The 19,616-nt window shown below is 39.1% G+C and overlaps 1 protein-coding gene across 9 annotated transcripts in view; it reads right to left on the bottom strand.

Annotated features, from left to right (window-relative positions):
- PHF14 (PHD finger protein 14) overlaps positions 1 to 19,616 on the bottom strand; it is a 128,048-nt gene that overhangs the window by 81,185 nt on the left and 27,247 nt on the right. For 8 of the 9 annotated variants that reach the window (XM_079948239.1, XM_079948232.1, XM_079948234.1 and 5 more), the window contains exons 7-14: positions 19,478 to 19,615; positions 18,163 to 18,309; positions 17,188 to 17,458; positions 16,293 to 16,399; positions 14,683 to 14,778; positions 12,663 to 12,766; positions 10,357 to 10,488; positions 4,081 to 4,249 (exon numbers count right to left, since the gene is read on the bottom strand). In XM_079948239.1, the coding sequence (XP_079804365.1) occupies positions 4,081 to 4,249; positions 10,357 to 10,488; positions 12,663 to 12,766; positions 14,683 to 14,778; positions 16,293 to 16,399; positions 17,188 to 17,458; positions 18,163 to 18,309; positions 19,478 to 19,615 (1,164 nt within the window). Of the gene's footprint in view, positions 1 to 4,080; positions 4,250 to 10,356; positions 10,489 to 12,658; positions 12,767 to 14,682; positions 14,779 to 16,292; positions 16,400 to 17,187; positions 17,459 to 18,162; positions 18,310 to 19,477; position 19,616 lie in introns of all 9 variants that reach the window. The other variant, XM_079948235.1, reaches the window with a different exon arrangement.

Genomic DNA, 19,616 nt, shown 5'->3' with positions numbered 1-19,616 from the left:
TATGTAAGGAAATTAGGTAATTGGTTTCAGACAGCTCCAAAGCCTATCCACTGTCGAGAAAGATGCTGTTAGGGTTTCCTGTCCTTGGGAAGATAGTGGGAGTTTTCTTTATTATTTTAAGAAATCCCCTCGCCAAGAAATCATGTCAGTTATCAATCTGGCAAAATTACAATGCAGTGAAAAGTATTTATTTAAAGCTTGGTCTTTGAATGGCTAGCTAAACTTTAATCACATTTTAAAGCTGTTTTAAATATGATGGTGAAATTTGAATTCCCCCCTTTTACTGTTTTATTGGCTGTGTTTGATCGACTTTTTAGCCACTTTGGCATTTACATGGTGAGCTAGAAATTTAATGAATAGAAAAGTGGAGGACATTCATGTTTTAGAATGCAAAAGTGAAGGATAGTTGGGAGTTGGACATACTGCCTCCAGCACCTTGCCTACATCAGCTGATCGCATAAGCTGAAACTGATCCTACAACTCATCCTCAATAATGGCACTGGATACTTCAACTAGAGTCGTAAGAAGTGCAGGGTCAACATCACTCTGAAGTTGAGCGACTTTATCTTCAAAGTGAGTAGCCAGTTGGTCACAAAAGATCTTTGTGTGTTCCAGCAATCCCTTCCCCAGTGGGAATCAGTAACCGAAGGACCATCTAAAATAACTCTGCTAGTCAGCTACAAGAAGATGCAATGCAAGCTGTAAAATCAGCTTTTTTTACAGCCTAAAAATACTGAAAATATTCACACCTGCTAAAGCTCATCAGCCTGATCTGCCACCCTCCACCCCGCCCCAATTTAGATTTTAGCTTTAGGGTCATAGTTCTAGCACCTGGTAGTTTTATATTTCTTTAATTAAAATCAAATGTAATTAATTCAGACTTGCGTCATGAAAACTTTGACCATCTGTGGAAGGGTTTTCATCTACCACTGCCCTTGAGTTGACATCCTAAAGATATATTACTATGTCTTGTAGCATCTTACTGATGACTTGTTCCCCAGTTATAACCAAGACTGTTTCTAAAAGGATAATTTTGAAGTTGGAGTAAGAAATGCAAACCTGAGTTTACATGGAGGGATTTCTTGACTGTGATCCCCGTTTATGAAGGTTCTCTCTAAGAGACTCAACCTAGTGCAGACTCTTGATGTCCTTTTGGCACTGCACAATGACTTTTTGATTTTCCCAGACACTTATTTATATCTGTGGAAGAATTGTTTTAACTGCTGCTTTCATTTTGCTCTTTCTTCACTATTATATTTATTTATTATCTGGTGATTTTATTGTTTTAAGTGTGAAATAAAAGCGAATAAAACATAAAAATTGTTTTTAAAATTTGATTTATGAATGAAAAGGAGGCTATTCAATGATAAAGAGCAAAAATGTCAGGTCAAAGAGGATCAAAAAGATAGACAGTAGGTGGCACACTTGAACAGTTCTTGAGCAGCTTACCAATATCAGGACCAATCAAAATTTTGGAACTTTATTTCCATTTCGGGAAGAAAAAAATAGATAACTATGGGCTGGGCAAGGCAGTGCTAACAAAGAATGTTACAACTGGTAAGATTAGAGAGGTCAATGTTGCTCCTACTCTGAGCAAACTCATTGAAAACAATGTACACGCCTAATGTACACTGTACGTTCAAAATTAATGAACCTGTTATTGACTACAACCAAAAGTTTCTACCTCAAACTTAAAATTAAGTAGCAATAATAAAATAAATGATACAAATGAAACAAAAAATAACTATGAGATGAGGAATTGACTGAAATGCAGTTTGTGTAATTAATTGCAATATAATGGAATAAATAGAAGAGATATTCAAGTACAGGCAAGATTGGCAGTTGTCATACCACGTAAGCAAAGGAAGCACAGATTTTTGAAATTTCAGCAAATATGCTGTAGTGAAAAGTTTGTTCATACTTCAATGTCTGGAGTTGGCATTTTGCTACTTAAATTCATCTAACTCATCTGGCTAGGGCAAGAACAAATGGCAAGTGTTTTTGCAATTATCTACCTATATATTTCTCTCTCTCTCTCTCTCTCTCTCTCTCTCTCTCTCACACACACACACACACACACACACACACACATATATTAATAGTATTGTTTTGACAAAATGCACTCCTTAATCATGAGGGCTTGCTCTTTGTTTTGTTTTTTAAAGAGGTAGAATACAAATTGCTTTTTTTTATCCAGAACAGTACTCCCTTTTCTTAAACGGAAACACAGAATGCTGTCATGCATTAATAAAGGCAATATAAACAGTACTAGACGGAGAACGTTTTCTATAAAATAGCACTTAATCACCCACAGCAGGCCACAGTCTACACAGAGAAGGTTAATCTTGTCAAGGTAAGCAAACCACACAAGCATCCCAGAACGAGGGATTTAAGTGACTCAAGTTTATTGTCTAACTTTGACAAGCTGCTGCGGTAAGACCTCATTAAAAATAGATTAGTTACAGCATACATAACATGTTTGCCACAAGACAAATTTACTGGATAAATATAAAAATTCTCTCATACACCTTTGCCTGAGAGGATCAGAACAAAGTTTGCAAAAGCATCAAGTAACTTTGTTTTGCCGTTAGAGAGGGAAGCAAACCCTCCCAACGTTCTATGTCCCAGGCAAGCATGTCAGCGTTTGGGAGGGGGTAGGAACAAACAGCCACCCAAACCCATTCTATTGAAAATGCATCCACCCACTACTCTGAAATAATTTGCTTCTTCAAATAAGCACAGGCATGACTTACCCAGCCAAGTAAATGTAAGCACAGAGGGAGATATCCAACTGTGGTATCCTGTTTGTGCAAGCGGAACTTCGCCGCCTCCCAAGCAGCCCCAAAGTATTTTTCAGAGGGCCAGTGGACAAAGGAAGGGGAATCCCACTGTGTCCACTAGGTATGGCACTGGATCCCACCCAGAAGCATTTCGTCAATAAGAAAGTGTCTTGCAATTCCTCCACATTCATAGGTGTGGCAGAATACAGTGGTACCTCTGGTTATGAATGCTTCTGGTTACGCACACTTCAGGTTATGAGCTCCACTAACCAGGAAGTAGCTGCTCCTGGTTGCGAACTTTGCCCCAGGATGGGAAAGGAAATTGCGCGTCAGAGGCACGCGTGCAGCGGGAGGCCCCATTACTGAAAGTGCGCCTCAGGATAAGAACAGTTTCAGCTTAAGAATGGACCTCCAGAACAAATTAAGTTGTAACCAGAGGTACCACTGTAAATTTTGGCACACATATTCATATGTATAGACATTTGCATGGCCTACTTTTGACACATGACCATCTCAGAACACAGAGCAGTGACCCTTGTATGAAAGTGGTGTTGAGTTAATATTTGTCAGAATGTGCAGAACGAAAGTCTGGACATGCAACATGAAAATAAGGGCATTTATTTCTTACTACTAGAAATTCATAAGGAACCACTTTGTGAGTTTTAATGTTTTTAAATATGCTTATTTGCTGCCACCCTCCACAAACTTTAATAGTCAAAGATATATAAAAAGGTAAAGGTACCCCTGCCCGTATGGGCCAGTCGTGTCCGACTCTAGGGTTGTGCGCCCATCTCACTTAAGAGGCCGGGGGCCAGCGCTGTCCGGAGACACTTCCGGGTCACGTGGCCAGCGTGACGAAGCTGCTCTGGCGAGCCAGCACCAGCGCAGCACACGGAAACGCCGTTTACCTTCCCGCTATAAAGCGGTACCTATTTATCTACTTGCACTTAGGGGTGCTTTCGAACTGCTAGGTGGGCAGGAGCTGGGACCGAAAGACGGGAGCTCACCCCGCCGCGGGGATTCGAACCGCCGACCATACGATCGGCAAGTCCTAGGCACTGAGGTTTTACCCACAGCGCCATATATAAAATAAACCTAAAAATAAAATCTTCAGGGTATTTTATGTTTCATAGCTGAAGCAAGTATCTGATGTCTAACATGTTTCACATGTCTTTGGGAAAAAAGCTAGAACATAATAAATTACACTCATCTTTCACATAGAGGTTCTTGGCACTTAAAAAAAAAGCAAATTAAAAAACAGGAGACAGATTTGTGCCGCTCTGACCGAGCTGTCATTTACCGTGTTTCTGACAGGAATCTTCTTTGGTTCTGGGGGTACATCCTGTGGAACAAATTTCACTGGCTCCTTAATCTGTCTCCTTGATCGCTTAGTTCCATCTGGTAAAGTTTCCATGGCAATGTCGGCTTCCATGTCACTGCTACCTGCTTGGTCGCACTCTGAACACTGCCTGGGAGGACAAAAAAAAATCAAACTCAAGACAGCAGCTGCTAAAGCAAAATAAGAGCATGCAGGCTGAAAAGCAAGAGCCAAAGACAGAAAAGGGTAATTCTTACAGTGTAAAAGAGCCTCAAATACAAAGAGAAAGACTTATACATGCAACAAGACTTTTGCTTTCTTCTCTGAATGGTACATCCCATGATACCAAAAGCTACTACTTACACTCAAGTTTAAAAACAGCTTGCACAGGAGCGTTTGGGGTGAGGGGAGAAGAGGGCTGTTTGGGGGAAAATAGCTTAACTCTGTCCTGTGCTCTGGGGTTCCAAGCCACGGTACACATATAGAGATATATATAGAAGACTCTTCTCCATGTTCCACCATTAAAGGATCCAGTAGCCAGCATTCATTGGACACAGAATTGCTTCGCAGAGGGGGGAATCAATTAATTACTTCAAATAAGCAATCCTATGCAAACGGACTAATGATGAGATACCATTTAGCATAAATCCAGAACTTGCTGCAAAGAAGTTTGGGGGCGGTCCCTATCAGCAACACTTTAGTCACACATAAAATTCTCCTAGAATACTTAAGAAAATTAATTCAGACAAATATGCTCTTAGAACGAATATTTTAAGCATTCTAGCTGTGATTTGCAAATGTTAATCAATTATTGTTTCTGAACAACTGCACTGATGGAAAACATTGAGACTACAAGCCTATGTCAATAATGTCTATCAACTACAGTCCACATTTTACTCTACAGGTGAATAAAGCAGAAATTCTGCTGTACCTTAACTATCACACCCTTTTTTGTTTGTAGGGGCTAGGAGACACTATTAATCTGCTACAAACCCCTTCAGTTTGCAATCCTAAAGCTTCCCCTAGAGAGTAGGCCCTACTGGATTCAGTGCATATTCATTCTGAGTAAACATATTTAGAATTGGGGTAACTGGAAATCAAAGTTTAACATAAAAGCAAAACCTGAGGCCCTCTCTGCCACAAAGTAAATTAAGGCTTATGCTGGTATTAACCTGTGGCATAAAGAACCTATTTCCTAATATAGTTGAAATGGCCTCTTTAAAATGACAAAGACAAAATACAGTGGAAAATGGCCCAATTCGACTGTGTATGCACTCAGAATTGCTCTCTTGTATTATCCACTTATATAGTTTCCATTGCTAACAGAGCATTTGACTTGCATTGCTGGTGCCTTCTCACGCACACATATGTAATACACAATTCCTTTTCCTCATGCTTTCATTCATGAGACCTGGAAAAGTTATGCTGTCTATGGAACCTGTGAAAAGAAGTCAATCTTCCTAAATTGACTTTTAAAAAAATGTATATTAAAATCCACGTTTCCAAGGATTGTTACAGCTACATAATGCAAGCATGAAATGAATAAAATAAAGAAGAAGCTGTGAACAAGGAAAGGGAGAACACAAACCATTGAATCCTTTTACATGTGACGACAAATCCTACGATTTATAGAGCTTCCTACACATATTACATTCAGCTATAAATTTCAGCATTTTCATTCTTCCTCAATAAAAAGCTGTTACAATCATATATGTACCATGCTAGGGCAATGACATAGAAGCTTACTGGCCTCCCAGCTCAGAAATCCAATTAGGAAATGTGTCAGTTTGCAAACTGCCACCAACAACCACTATCACCAACCCATATTCTATCAATAGTAAAAAAATATATTAAAAATTAAATTAAAAAATAATGGTACTACATACATACTAGATATAATGAACAAAGCTGATGTTCCAGGAGTTAATGGGAGTAACATTTGAAACACCAGGTGCACTACAAACAGCAGGGACAATGTTCTGTTGAACTTAACACATATAGTTATACATTCTTTCTACTGATCTTGAAGAGAATTTACAAAGACATATCTAAAGATGAAAAGGATGCAATCAATAAGGCTCCATTTCTCTTTTAGAATCCTATCTCACTGAATATACCCTAGTGTCAGAGCTGCCTCTAGGTCCCAGCTCACAGAGGACCAACGCTAGGCTGTCGTTATGTACAAAAGTCTTTATTGAGGTTCAGTTTCCATTTCAAAGCCGTAGCGCGCAGCTCTACGTCTTAAAGCCTAGACCGGCGAAGTACCGTCTGAGTCTCCTCCCCTATGACACCAGTTTAAGATCCTAGCCCTGCTCCACCTTTTACGCTGCTCTCTCCTCCTCTGGGTCCTCCTGCCCGCTCGGGCATTGCCCTTTCTGGACTCTTCCGACGCTGAGTCGCTTAGCTCCTCCCCCTCCCTCCGGCGGGCTTTAGGACCCGGTTCCCAATCCTCACTCTCTGCTGTCCCGCGCTCCTGTACATTTGAACTTGCCTCTCGCGCCAACCCAGTGACCTTCCTCCTGATCGTTACACTACTTCTGTCACTGCTTCCCTCTTCCGGGATACTGGCCGGATCTGACCTCCCCTCCGTTGTCTGACTCTCCGATGGAGGTGTGGTCAGCCCTGCCTTATCTTCTCTCCCTGGTGGGGAATGCACTGGCCCCGATCCTTGGGACTCTTCCCCCCCACTCTGCTCTGGTGGGGAAGCTGGTCCTGATTTCCAACTACTGCTCTGGGAGTACCTGCTCCCCCCTTGCTCCTGGGGCGTTCCCCTTGGGAACCCCCTACCCCTGGCCACTGGCGCCCCCTTCTGTGAATCTTCCGATTCGCTGGAGAGGCTCATGGAATCCCTCGGTCCACTGTCCTCTTCTCCTACGCTCCCCTCGGATTCCTCCCCCTCGCTCTCCATCTCCTCTCCTCCCTGTGCCTCTGCTCCTGAACCCCTGACACCTAGCTAAATTAAAAAGGAAAGACAAGTTTGTGATCAGAAGTCTAGCTGAAGCATGAAATTCATAGCAAACACATGCCAGCTTTTTGAAAGAAAAGTCTTGCTACCTCCCCCTGACCTATTACCACTGAGACGTTCAGTTTATGTCCTCTTGATCTGATAGCTTTATGTCCTCTTGATCCAAATGAACCTTTTCAATATGATTAAACAGCAAAATAATCTGAGTACTGGAAGTCATCCTTGCTTAGATGTAATGCAGTGACAGTGAATTTGTAAATGGGACAACCAGAAAATTTAAGAAAAGTCCGGGCACTTAGAAAGCAATGAAGTTAAGGGAGCTATCCCTAAATTAAAGTTATCTTTGGGGGGGAACCCTTCTCCTCTCATTTCTAATCTCAAAAGAAGAAGAGTATTCAGAGAATAAAAGAGGGTACACCATACAATGAGGAAGGGTGTGTGTAACCAGGGAAATACAAGTATTTTATGCAGTTACATTTTCAAGGTCTTCTCTGATAAATATATGGTCCAAAACATAATTTAATACAAACTATTACTCAGGACTTGTTCCCAGTTAAGGTTATTTACAATTGCACACTAAAATAATAAATGTGAAGAATCTCAGAATAGTTAATCAGCTTAATCTCATTCAGAATATATAGACCTAACCCGAAAAGTACATATTTTACTTGATGGTTTCACAGTCAAAAGAACAGGGTGGGTTCCAAAAGCATATATCCCAAGTGTCAAAGACTAGGGCAAACAGATGTGCCTTCAGTTTAAGATGAAAGCTGTATAACGAAGGTGCCAGATGTATCTCTGTGGGAAGGGAAATGCACAACCTAGGAGCTGCTACACAGAATGCCCTCTCCCAGGTCACCACCTCCTGAACTCTTGAGGATGGTGGAACTATCAAGAGGGCCCCCTCTGCTGATCATAAAACCAGAGGGGGTCTGTAAGAGAGGGAAGGATAACATCCTTCTGATATTTGGGGCCTTAGTCATTTAGGACTACATGGGCCCATTGAATTTGGCCCAGAAACAAATGCACAATCAAGGAAGTATTGTTTTAAAGCAAAGTTATATGGGTTCTAAAGGGAAACACAAACAGGTGCACTTTGGACAAGTTGAATTTTCCAAGTCATCTTCAAGGGCAATGACAGAGGGTGCACTGATTGAGAAATAGGGATCACATCCAACACTGCACCTCTGCTGGCACCAGATGCCAATAATAATAATAATAATAATAATAATAATAATAATAAATTATTTGTACCCCGCCCATCTGGCTGGGTTTCCCCAGCCACTCTGGGCGGCTTCCATAAAAACCAAAAATACACTAAAATATCACAGATTAAAAAGGAGAATGGAATTTAGTCTTTCTCTCTCATGCCATCCAACCTGCTCCACTCCCTCTAAATTAGTTCCAGAGAGAGCAAATTTCTGGGAGGTGTACCAAGGGTGGGGGGAGAGGAAAGGAAATAAGAGGAAATAGAAGTCCTCCTGGCACAAGCCAAATAGGGGGTCCCTTCCAACTCCACAATTCTATGATTTATGTTTAAACATAAATATAAATGGTTTGTGGAACTAAATAGTCTTGATTACAGTAGGACCATGTAAAGCAAGGAGGTGTGTTTACTGCAGAACTACATACTGCAACCCTGTGCAAGAAAGTGGAAAGAAGATATTGCCCACATCAGGTGTTCTCAAGTGCTGCAACACTCAGTCCACTCTATGTAAGCAACTGATGTCCTGTAGCAGTGTCAAAAGACTGCCACTCCTTTATTTTGTTCCGTACATTGTAATGGAAGCCAGTGAAAATTGAGCTACTTACCTTCACATAGCCTCAACCTATTTCTTGCTCATGTTACAATATGAAAAAACCAGAACAAAACCCAAGACCTGAATAGTACAAGAATATGACTACTAACTTTCCCAAGTGTTAGTATTGTTGAAATTCAAAAAACTCTCAAGACATATAACCTATAGAGAGGCTTGAAATACTGCTGTAATTGAATTTTATCCCAGTACTCATACCAGTTCATATGAGCAAACTGAACTGTTAATGTTTGGCTACTATTACCAACTCATTTTTGGCATCTGTACATCTTTCTTCCCCAGTTTCTAGTTACATGGAATTCACAAAATGATTGCTAAACCAAGTCTTGAGTTTGGGACTTACAGCAACATTTTGCAATATGCTTCTGGTCAATTCAGAATTACCAAATGGAAAACACCTAATGGAAATAAGGGAGAATGCTGTTTGAATCGCTATAATATAGATCAAATAGTGTATGAAATAATGTGGATGATCCAATCATCTTTAAAATTCTGCAAAAATCCCGGGAAAAGTGTAGACACAACATTGGTACCACACAATTACAGCATTAGAAACAAATTGTGGGAACGTGCACAGCCTTTCTGAGGACTGAATTCCTTCTCTCACCTTAATTAGCAATAAAAGAACTGATGACATTAACACTAACCAGAGGTCTCATATAGCCAGGGATTCAAACCACAATGTAATGCTCATTTCAGACTCTAGGTAAAACAAGAATCTTAGATAGCATTACCTATATTTAGGGTTAGTACAATTTCCCCTAACAGTGTTAAAGTAAAACAACAGTGGAAAATTCCCTTTCTTGATGTGAAAGCTCAGACCCAGGAGACAAACGTGGCCGTTTGGCATCTCGTTTGGCTTTTGGCGTTTCCCCGGGCAACACACCCTCCACAGCCATGCCCCACTTGCCAGTCCTGCTTTAGTGTTCCTATCTAGCTGTAATGAACCCTTGAACTCCAATGATGCACCTTACTATCCTGACCAGGGAAAAGAAAAACTAGCCTACTCTACAGACGATTAATCCCAGGGTTGTGGGTTCAAGCCCCATGCTGGGCAAAAGAATCCTGCATTACAGGGGGTTGGACCTTCCAGCTTTACGATTCTACATACAAGAGTACAATTCACAATGGTTGCTCTGTCCATGTTTGCCTCTGGCATGTGGCCTCTGGAAAGTTGCCTATGCAGGAATGAGGCCCTTGGGTTGAAAAGGAGTCTTGACTCCTTCATTAGTCCACAGTAAGTTTTTTTTTTTTTTTTAAGGAAACAAAATAAACCCAAGGTACAAATAAGTGATGAAAGGGTGGATCTTTGTTTTGCAAATTGTCTGTAGTCAACAATCAATATAGAACTCAAACTTTCATTAAAAAAAAAATCCTTGCTGATAAAGACACAGAACAAAAACCTTGGGAATAGAAAAACCCCTGATAGACTGAGGCCCTCATATTTGTAGTACAATGCATTTACAATATTCTTACCAGTAACTGTTTTTAGTCTTCCTTGGCATCCTTGAAAGTGGAGGGTCCAGACATCCAAGATGATAATGGAGTTTACAAGTATCACACAGCAAAAGGAGGTGTTGATCATGGTTCTTCTTGCAAATCCCACAACTTGGAAATGCAGGAAAAAAGTTTCATTTGAGATAATGCATATACTTTACTGAATCATCTCAATGTTTACATGGGGTAAGATCCAGAGAACCCCATGCATGAGCAGAAGGCATTTCCGCTTGTGCAAAGGGTGGTCCTCAATTTCAGCTAACTCCCCACTCCAGTGGCCCTTCACATCACATCCCACAGTGCTTTGAAGGGTCTCCGGTCCCTCATGAGCAGCCAGGGGGTGCAGAGCGGGCAGGCATTAAGGCACTGCACCAGAAAGAAGGAGACGGCAAAGCCCGGTTGTGCAAGTGAAACTAAGCACTTCTCTGGATCCAAGCCATCGTTAATATTTCCCTAATGTTTGCTAGATATTTGTGACTTCTGATATATTGATTTTTATTCACATTGAGGCCGGTTTGGTCCTGAAGGCAGAAGGTTGGCCAGAATTTAAATCCCTCACCAGCTATTAGAAAACCACAGGGGTCTGCAAATAAAATATTTCAAACTTAAATCCTCATCGGTAAAAATAATATCCTTTGAATTCACTTACTTTAAACTATTCACTTACTTTGAATAGTTGCTGGGAGAATGAATGCAATTTAATTGTAATGATATTTGTATTTTACAAAGGATGTATTATTATTGTAAATTAATGAAGGATTGCAAATAAAACATTTTATGTCAGAATCAAGACGAAGCAAATATGCAGTAAAATAAAAATAACCATTGTGATGGAAAACACCCTCATCCTTGGACATGCTAGTCATGTAAAAAAAAGTTCAGCAGCAACATTTTTTAATCACTTGTACATCAAGTCCACAAGGTCATCCAGCAGAGGTACCCCATTTGGTAAACATCATCCCAGAACAAATTAACATTCAACAGAGAAAATTCAGCAATTCATAAAAATGTGAACCATGTGACAAGAGTGGATAATTTTAAATATACTGAAGTTAACTAGCATAAGAGTCAGGGAAGTATTTCGTCTCACCACGCAAAATTAACAGGTAGAAGTCATTGCCACAAGACATGGTGATGACCACTAGTTTAAATGGCTTTTTAAAAGCTTTAGGCAAATTCATGGAGGGCTGTGGCATCAATGGCTATTAGCCACGATAGATAACTGGGTATATTCACATCTAGAAAGTGTATATTTCTGACTACTGGATACAGGAAACAAACAAGAGATGGCTACCACTGTCATTATCCAATGAGAGCTCTTCAAAAATATCTGGCAAGTCACTGATGGAGACAGATCAAGCAAGGATGTTTTCATGTTCCTAAAAGCATTTGTGGTTGTTATAGGACATAATGCAATCAAATGCTCCCCACAAAGAAACACAAGGTGGTATTAAATACTTCTAGAGATTGCTAGACTGATTTTTGCTAGTCACCGAAAATTTAAGGAGATACTTTTTATTAGCCAAATTGAGGGCATTCCATGAATCTTCAGATGCATTTGAACTGGTTAACCAAATATGGACCCAGTTCTTGCACTTACAAAGAACTCTTTGTCACTAGGTTATGACCAATCTGAATGGTTAAACCCCATACAGTGAGTAAATATTCTAACTGTTATAATTGTATTTTATCTTGCAGAAAGGTAGCTTTTATATGGAGTATATGTTTCAATACTTGTATCAAATATTTATTTTTTAAAAAACCGACCATAATGGTAAATGGTAAAAAGAACTAAACATATAACAATGAGTAAATACATCAATTACTCAACAATATATTAACCTGAATTATGAAAAATACTAGACTTGAGGATCAAATATGCTTTGTTATATTAGGGCTTAATAAACCGTATAAGTTCATAATAATTTCATTCAGACCTTGCTGGTCGATTTTAAATGCAAAACTTTTAATGTTTGAAGGTTCTCAACCATATATCACAAAACAGATTAAAATCTCAGGTATAAAAGGAATTTTCTTCTGAAGTGCTGCCAATGGATAGAGAAAATCTCAGTAATGATGTCTGGGACTCTGAAGACAGTTATAACGTTTTTTTAAAAAAAATGATTTAAAATGAATCAAGTTAGTGTCCAGGAGTAAAAGACATTTTACTCCTGGTGTCCAGGAGTAAAGACATTTTATTCAGTTGTTTGGAATAAAAAAATTACTTATAAAGGTCTCTTACTCTATCCATAATCTATGTCTATTGTGCTGTTTCTACTACTTGCCTATAGAGAACTGCAGGGAGGGTTGTAGTCTTCTGGGTTCCACCCTCCTTTTTACTCGGTTTTCTTTCCTTGGGTGCTCGCAAAATTGCTGGTATGTTCAATTTCTATTGGGTTTGAAGAAATACAGGATAATTTGTGAGAGACATATATAACATAACATTCCCCCTCATTTACTGCTCAGCAATCAAAATTTGGCTGTGCCCAATATACTAAAAGTTAGGAGAGGAAACTGCTTAGTCAGGCTGCAAAAATGACTACACTATATATTCTGTCCCCAAGTGAGCCCTATGAGAAATGAAATTGCATTCACATATTTTCCAATGCAAAAGAGAGAGAGAGAGAAACCAAAGACATTAAAGCCCTGGCTTTTTAACTTTCCCCCCTTTAACAGAGGGAGCTTTAACAGAGACAGACAAGGACAAGCTGGTTTAGAAGGTTAAAAAGGAAAAAGAAAAAAGAAAAATCCACTACACTTCACGAAAGAATATTGAGGCAGTTTATTTTCCTCACCATCCCTGCTACAGTGGTGCTCCATAGGTTAATTAGAAAAATTATCTTATTGGACCAAACTCTGCACAAAGCAGGAGAGATTCTCTTCGGGTTTCTACTAATCTGCAGTATGCTAGCTTCACAGACAGCAACCATCTATCAAAGTCATTTCTCAGTGGCCCTGTGGGCCTGCATCTGTTCAACCAACTGGAAAAAAGTGTCATGCAAGCTGTGCAAATGAAACTACTAGTTTTTTATTATTATTAAATGATTGCACCTGGAAACATATTTGTTAAAATTCGATTCCCCCCTCCCTTTTCTTTTTAAAAGGGATGAACTTCTTATTAACAAACTTAAATTCCGACTCCCGTATGTATGAAAGGCCCATAAAAAACCAGGTTATATTAATCATCTGGGCCAGTTTCACAGAACCATCAAGCACTTTGTAAAACCTTGCTAATTCTTGTGTTGAATTAACACTTAGCACAAAAACAAGGATAATTACAAAAAACAGAGGTGGCCAATGGTCCAGTTTCTTAAAAGATCATTTTAACATTTTATAATCTTAGAAAGCCAACTAAGGAGTCAGACAAAAACAAAAACAAAAGCTAAGATCTGATTATATATTGAAATGACACATAAAAGGCTCCCACTTTCTTGAGGAATCTGCTAACTGCACTGAATACCAGATATAAGCCTCAGTGAAGGATGAATTAGGAAGCACTAAAAGAAAAAGCCAGCGAAATTCATCAATCTTTCAGATACAAAGTGCCATATAACTTCCACTGTTTGTAGAACGGGAGAAGCAGCTGTACAACAGGCAGCAAACTGTGTAAAGTGTTCATTGTGCTCTTTTAATGTAGCTGGAAACATAACCATATCAAGATATTTGATTCTGCTGGTTTACAAGTGCAATACTGTACTCTTTAGAAGCTAATGAATTTAATAATTGGGAAGTGACAGCATTCACTTTTTTACAACTGACAAAATGATCAGTAATCCTATAAAAAAATAACCAGCTGTACCCTAATATTCTTCACTTCCTATTAAGGACATTCCCACATGCATAATTCATTTAAATCTACAGCAAATTACATATGCTTTCAGTTGCATATTCAGAAAACAGGGGGGAAGAAAACAATATACCCTAAGAAAACCTGCTCTTTGAAAGCTACAGGGGGGGGGGGAATAGCAAAGAATGTGGTTAGATTAACTCATGCTTCAGGTTTAGCTTCATCACAAATGACAGGTCAATCAGTTACACCAAATGAAAGAATTTTGCAAACAAGATAGCTAATCCAAAAACAAAATTAGGCTGCAGTTTCCCAGTAGGTAGGTGCAGAGCCCTATATACATTTCAATCAGAAATCATTATCTGCAGAATAAGGCCAGGACTTTATCAAATGTATCTTTTCAGCCTAAAAAAAGTGACAGTAACAAAGAGAAAACCCTATTTTTAGGACTCATATGACCCATAAATAAATAAGATATAAGGAAAGAGGGGAGGAGAAAAACAATGGGAAAAACCAACCTGCCCAATTATTCTACCAAGCACAGCCCATATTCCTTGTCCTTCATTTCGTAGCTTTGCATTCACGTTCTGAAGTTCTTCTAAAGACTCACACAACTAAAAAACAAAGCAGTGAAAAATACTGTGGAAGTTATTTCGTACCTCGTATCCAGGAGGAGGCATTCTTTACTTATGAAACCCTTTTCTATGAGAGGTAATTAAATAATAAAATTGTTCACTCATGTCAAGGCAACTGAAATCAGCAAAGTTAATCAGCCATTCAATAACACCAGAAAGAAAACATGGGCATCCATATGGTTAGCAAGGGAGAACCTAAAGTAATTTTGTCTGACAATAAGACTATAATGGCAGTCAAGAAACATCAAAACAGTTCCACTCTGTTATTTCCATCTGTAAAGATGTGCCAGGTTTTTCTACACAGGGAATCAAGATTTCAGAGCTATACATCTGCACACTTGAAATAAGAAAATATAAAGCCTTGTCACATTTTTTAAGTGTAACTGGGAATGATGTTCTCTCCTCCAGACTACTATTTATTTTTTGACAATTCCAACAACTATCATTACTTTCATGGGGTGTGCGTGAATGCACGGCCATGTCTTTTTGAGAACAAATAAGAACGGCAATACAATAGGTAGCATTGAATTCTCTAGTCACGTCTTCCATTCCTTGTGATCAGTGTGGCATACATGTGTGTATTCACACAGCAGTCGCTGCAACATTGAAGGCTTCCCTCAAATATCCCCAAAGTATCCACTGACGGTATTTCAAATCAAAACTTCTGTTTACATCAACCTAACAGGAAAAACACGTCGCCAACATCCCAGATATCTAAAGTTGCATGTGGTGATCAACAAAGTGGTTCACTAGGTAAAATTACTGGCAGCTGCTGCCTGGTGACTATATGGGAAGAACCACAGTTGGTGATAAAACTACACATGCTTTGAATACAAAAGATCCTAAGTTCAATTACTGACATCGCCAAAGAAGCGGATAAACAGGTGGTGTGAAAGACCTCTTCATAAGATCCTGGAGAGCTACTGTGAATCCAAATAAAAAATACTGGACTAGATGGACCAAAGTCATGGTTACCGAATGGATAGGAATAAGGAGCCCACGTGAGCAGAGGCAATTGCCCAGTCAAGACCTATGTTACTGTTCCCATCTTTTTACTTCGTTTTTTAATGTCATTTTAGTATTTCTATTATGTCCGTAAGCTGCTTGAATATTTTCTGTGAGTAAAGCAAATAAAAAATAATTTGGCAATCCCGGACTCTGCCATCCCCATGATTAAAGCTAGGACTTGGAATTCCTCCTCACAGTTACCCTAAAGCTCTAAGGGAACACCTCAACGTAAGCAAATTTTTATGCTCATGATAGCGAGCAGATGTGCACAACAAGCAAGAGTCAGGCTCTTGATACCAGACTGAGAAAATCTGTATAGATGAGAACCTCTGAGAAACATCTTAATCTTTTAGTGAACAGCAGGTGACGGTTACTGAAAGACCATTTGATTTAAGATGGGTTTTAGTGGAAGTCAATGGTTTTCTAACTATAATTTTATTTTATATACAGCATATGATTTGCATTGTTTGAAACACATCATTTACCTTGTTATATTCTACATGAAGTTTTTCCTGTTCGTTCTCCAGCTTATCCTTAATTTTCTTCTGTTCTGCCATATTTTCTTGGATCTGGATCATGCGCATGTTTCTCTCTAAAATAAAAGCCAGCACTTTCTGTATTTCCTTTTTTTTTCCTTTTCTTTTTTTTGAGCATGCAAAGCAACAGAATGAATGTAGGTAACAATACATCATACGACAACATTTCTTCACATTCAGTGTCACATGCAGAAAACACTCTCTGCAGCTGAACAACGCTTACAATATCTCTAAAAAATCCAAGCTATGGAAATTAAGATCAAAGGCCCATAACAAATACTAGTAAGTAATTCATCCCTTGCAAAGCAGAAAAGGAAGGGTGACCAGGGCAAGAAACCTGATTGCATTACTGGAGGGTTTTTACAGAGCTAGGCTTGCACCTGATCTCAATAGCAAGGACTGAGGGAGGAAAGAAGCAGCATTAATGCCAATTAATATTGAGTTGGAATGCACTCCAAACTTTAAATAGGAAAGATTTCAACAAAAACATTTTTAACTATCCCACACATTATTTTAACGTGACATATATGAATATTTACTTGGCTACTTGGAGGCAGCTTTGTTGCTTTAAAATTGTAACGAGGGAACTATACTGCTCACATACAGGAGTATATGGGTGGCTTGAAGTTTAAAGCAACTCCACTCTTTCATCTGTAAACCATCCCTTCAAAATCTAGACTGGGGTGGCTAACCTGCAGCCTCTGATTGTTGCTGGATTCCAACTTCCACCTGCCCAGCAAACCAATGTTCAGGGATAGTGGGAGCTATAGTCCTGCAACAACCGGAAAATGAAAGGTTAGCCATTCCTGGCAACAATGCAAAGCACATATCTTTTCACCCTTACCAAAATAATAATTGACAAAATCAGCGGTCAGGGCTGGCTGTTTGTGTTTTCTTCTTCCATCCACACTGGAACTGGTATCTGAAGTATCCACTGGAAAGATGTCTGTGCTAATTCCCATTAATTCTGCTTTGCGCATCAGCTTACGTATTGCTGAAGCGCTGCTAGTGAGCGGCCGTGGCAGTTTCTCCCTTGGTACCCACGCCTGCGGCCTCGTGGTACGTGCTATTTCTGACTTAGCACGATACTGCTGTAGTCTGGCATTAATTCGGGCCTACAAATTTTAAAAAAGCAAATCAAAATAAAGCTAAGAAGCACATAAACACTTTTGCTAGAAAATGTAATCTTCATTTCTAACACTGCACACACAAATCTATGGTGAGAGAAGATTGCTTTTAGTAGTGCAAAAGAACTGATCCTAAAATACTCTCTGGACTAGAAGAGGTAGAGTTTGAAACAGATGTATTTATGAGCTTCCTCAAGAAAAATCCAGTATTGGTTTCTGTTCTCCATCATGCTGATCCTTCACAACTGAAATTCAGAATTCTCATAAAACTCAATAAGGAATGAATACATCAGCAGGCAAACTTTCCCAAATATCTGAGTAACTCAAGCTAGAAATGGGTAACTCAAGTTAGAAGTTGTTCAGGCTGACAACAGACTGTGGCAGAAGTAAGCACAAAGACTCAAACTGGGGGGAGCACTAGCAGGCTTAGGGTGGGGTTAGATTTATTGAGCTGGAGGAAAAGTGGGGTCACAGAGACATCATGCAGCTGGGAGAGGTACACATGCTTATACACCTGAGTTTAGATTATTTGCAAGCAGGTGAATAGTGATTCTCAAACATTTCATACTATTTACAACTATATGCATTTTCACTGGCAGTCACAACAATTCCATCCTTTTTCCTCTGCCCTGATCTTTCTCATTTAGTATGCTATATTAAACACAAATACAAACTTGTATTGGGTATACTACCTGAGCTTCTGGTGACAGTTGTTTCTCTCTCTCCTGCAAAGACATTTTGCAATAGGATTGCAAAGCCAAATAGTTCTTGCGCTTCCACTTTCTATCCATCCTGTCTGCATGTTGCTTGCAGTAAGCAAAAAAGGGATCTGCAATATCCTGTTCCAATTAAAATAAAAATGAAGAAGGCAAAAGCTCATGAAAGAAAATAGTTTGTCAGCCAGGAAAAGCAGTATTTTAATTATATTTTATCATGTAATTTTAAATTGCCATTATGTAAGCCACCTTGAGAAGTCCCCCCCCCCCAAAAGACAGCCTAAAAGTATTCTAAAGTAAATGAATAGGATAAATAAATAGGATGGTACACACACACACACACACACACACACACACACATTTTCCACAATTTTGTTAGGTAGGGTCTGAAAAAAATGATTCTGATGGCTTTTAAGGTATTTTAACCAACCAAAGCCAGATTAACATAACATCACTACAAAGAATATGAAACTCTTGTTTTGATTCTTGTTTGAGCTTTTCAAACTCAGTGCAGAGTTTACAAATTAAATAGCCACATGTTTATCTACATATAACAGATACATTAGTTTTAATTGTTTAGCTACTCATAAGCGGTATCACTACAATCTATGTCAATGTTAGAGGTAAACTTTCAAGTTTAATCTCATTTCCAAAGGGGCTAAAAGACCGAGTATCAAGCAGCTATTTCTGTGTGCCATTTTCCAAAGGCGTTAATGCAGAAAGCAAGTACATACATGAATACTGTATAGAACAGGGAAAATATTTTCATACATATTTTGAAGAGCATATTTGTTTCCCTCTGCTCATTCAAACAACTAAGCAAGTTCTGCACTGCCACACAACTTTCTTTTGTTTCCAAATGCTGCAGTATACATCAACAAAGGTAGCACAGGAGAAATGCTTGACAGATAATCTTGGAAAAAATAATCCGACCAAAATGGTGGATTGCTGGTGGATCAGAACCATGTATGATTAGAAAGTCATTGAGATGGAAGGGAATTGAAGATCATAATCACTCTCCCCACACATATTCATCTTTCTAGTATGGAATGGATCCAAGAGAGATGATTCCTGCCAAAAATGTCTACATGTTTCAGGGGAAAAGGTTAAAAGAAAAAGGGAAGGTACAAAATACGCCTTCTGCATCCCAACACAGGAAAGCTGAAGCAATCAACATTAAGTAAGGCAATCAACTCAAATATTTCTTAGTTATTTTAACACATCAATTTGAAGTTTTAGTCATAACAAAAGTCACCTGGGTTATTTTCACTAATGCAGAATATTATCATACCTCTTCAGCTGCTGCTTCTGACAATAGGCCTTCCTTCTGAGCGCAAGTCACATGGAAATATGCTCGGCACATCCCAGCATCACAACTAATGCAAACGCCAGTTCTGGCAAAACGGGGATCTTCACAAAAACTGCATTCC

This window comes from Podarcis cretensis, assembly GCF_951804945.1.
Source record: "Podarcis cretensis genome assembly, chromosome: 12".
NCBI classification, from domain to species: Eukaryota; Metazoa; Chordata; class Lepidosauria; order Squamata; family Lacertidae; genus Podarcis; species Podarcis cretensis.
This window is presented reverse-complemented; position numbering and strand designations above follow the sequence as displayed.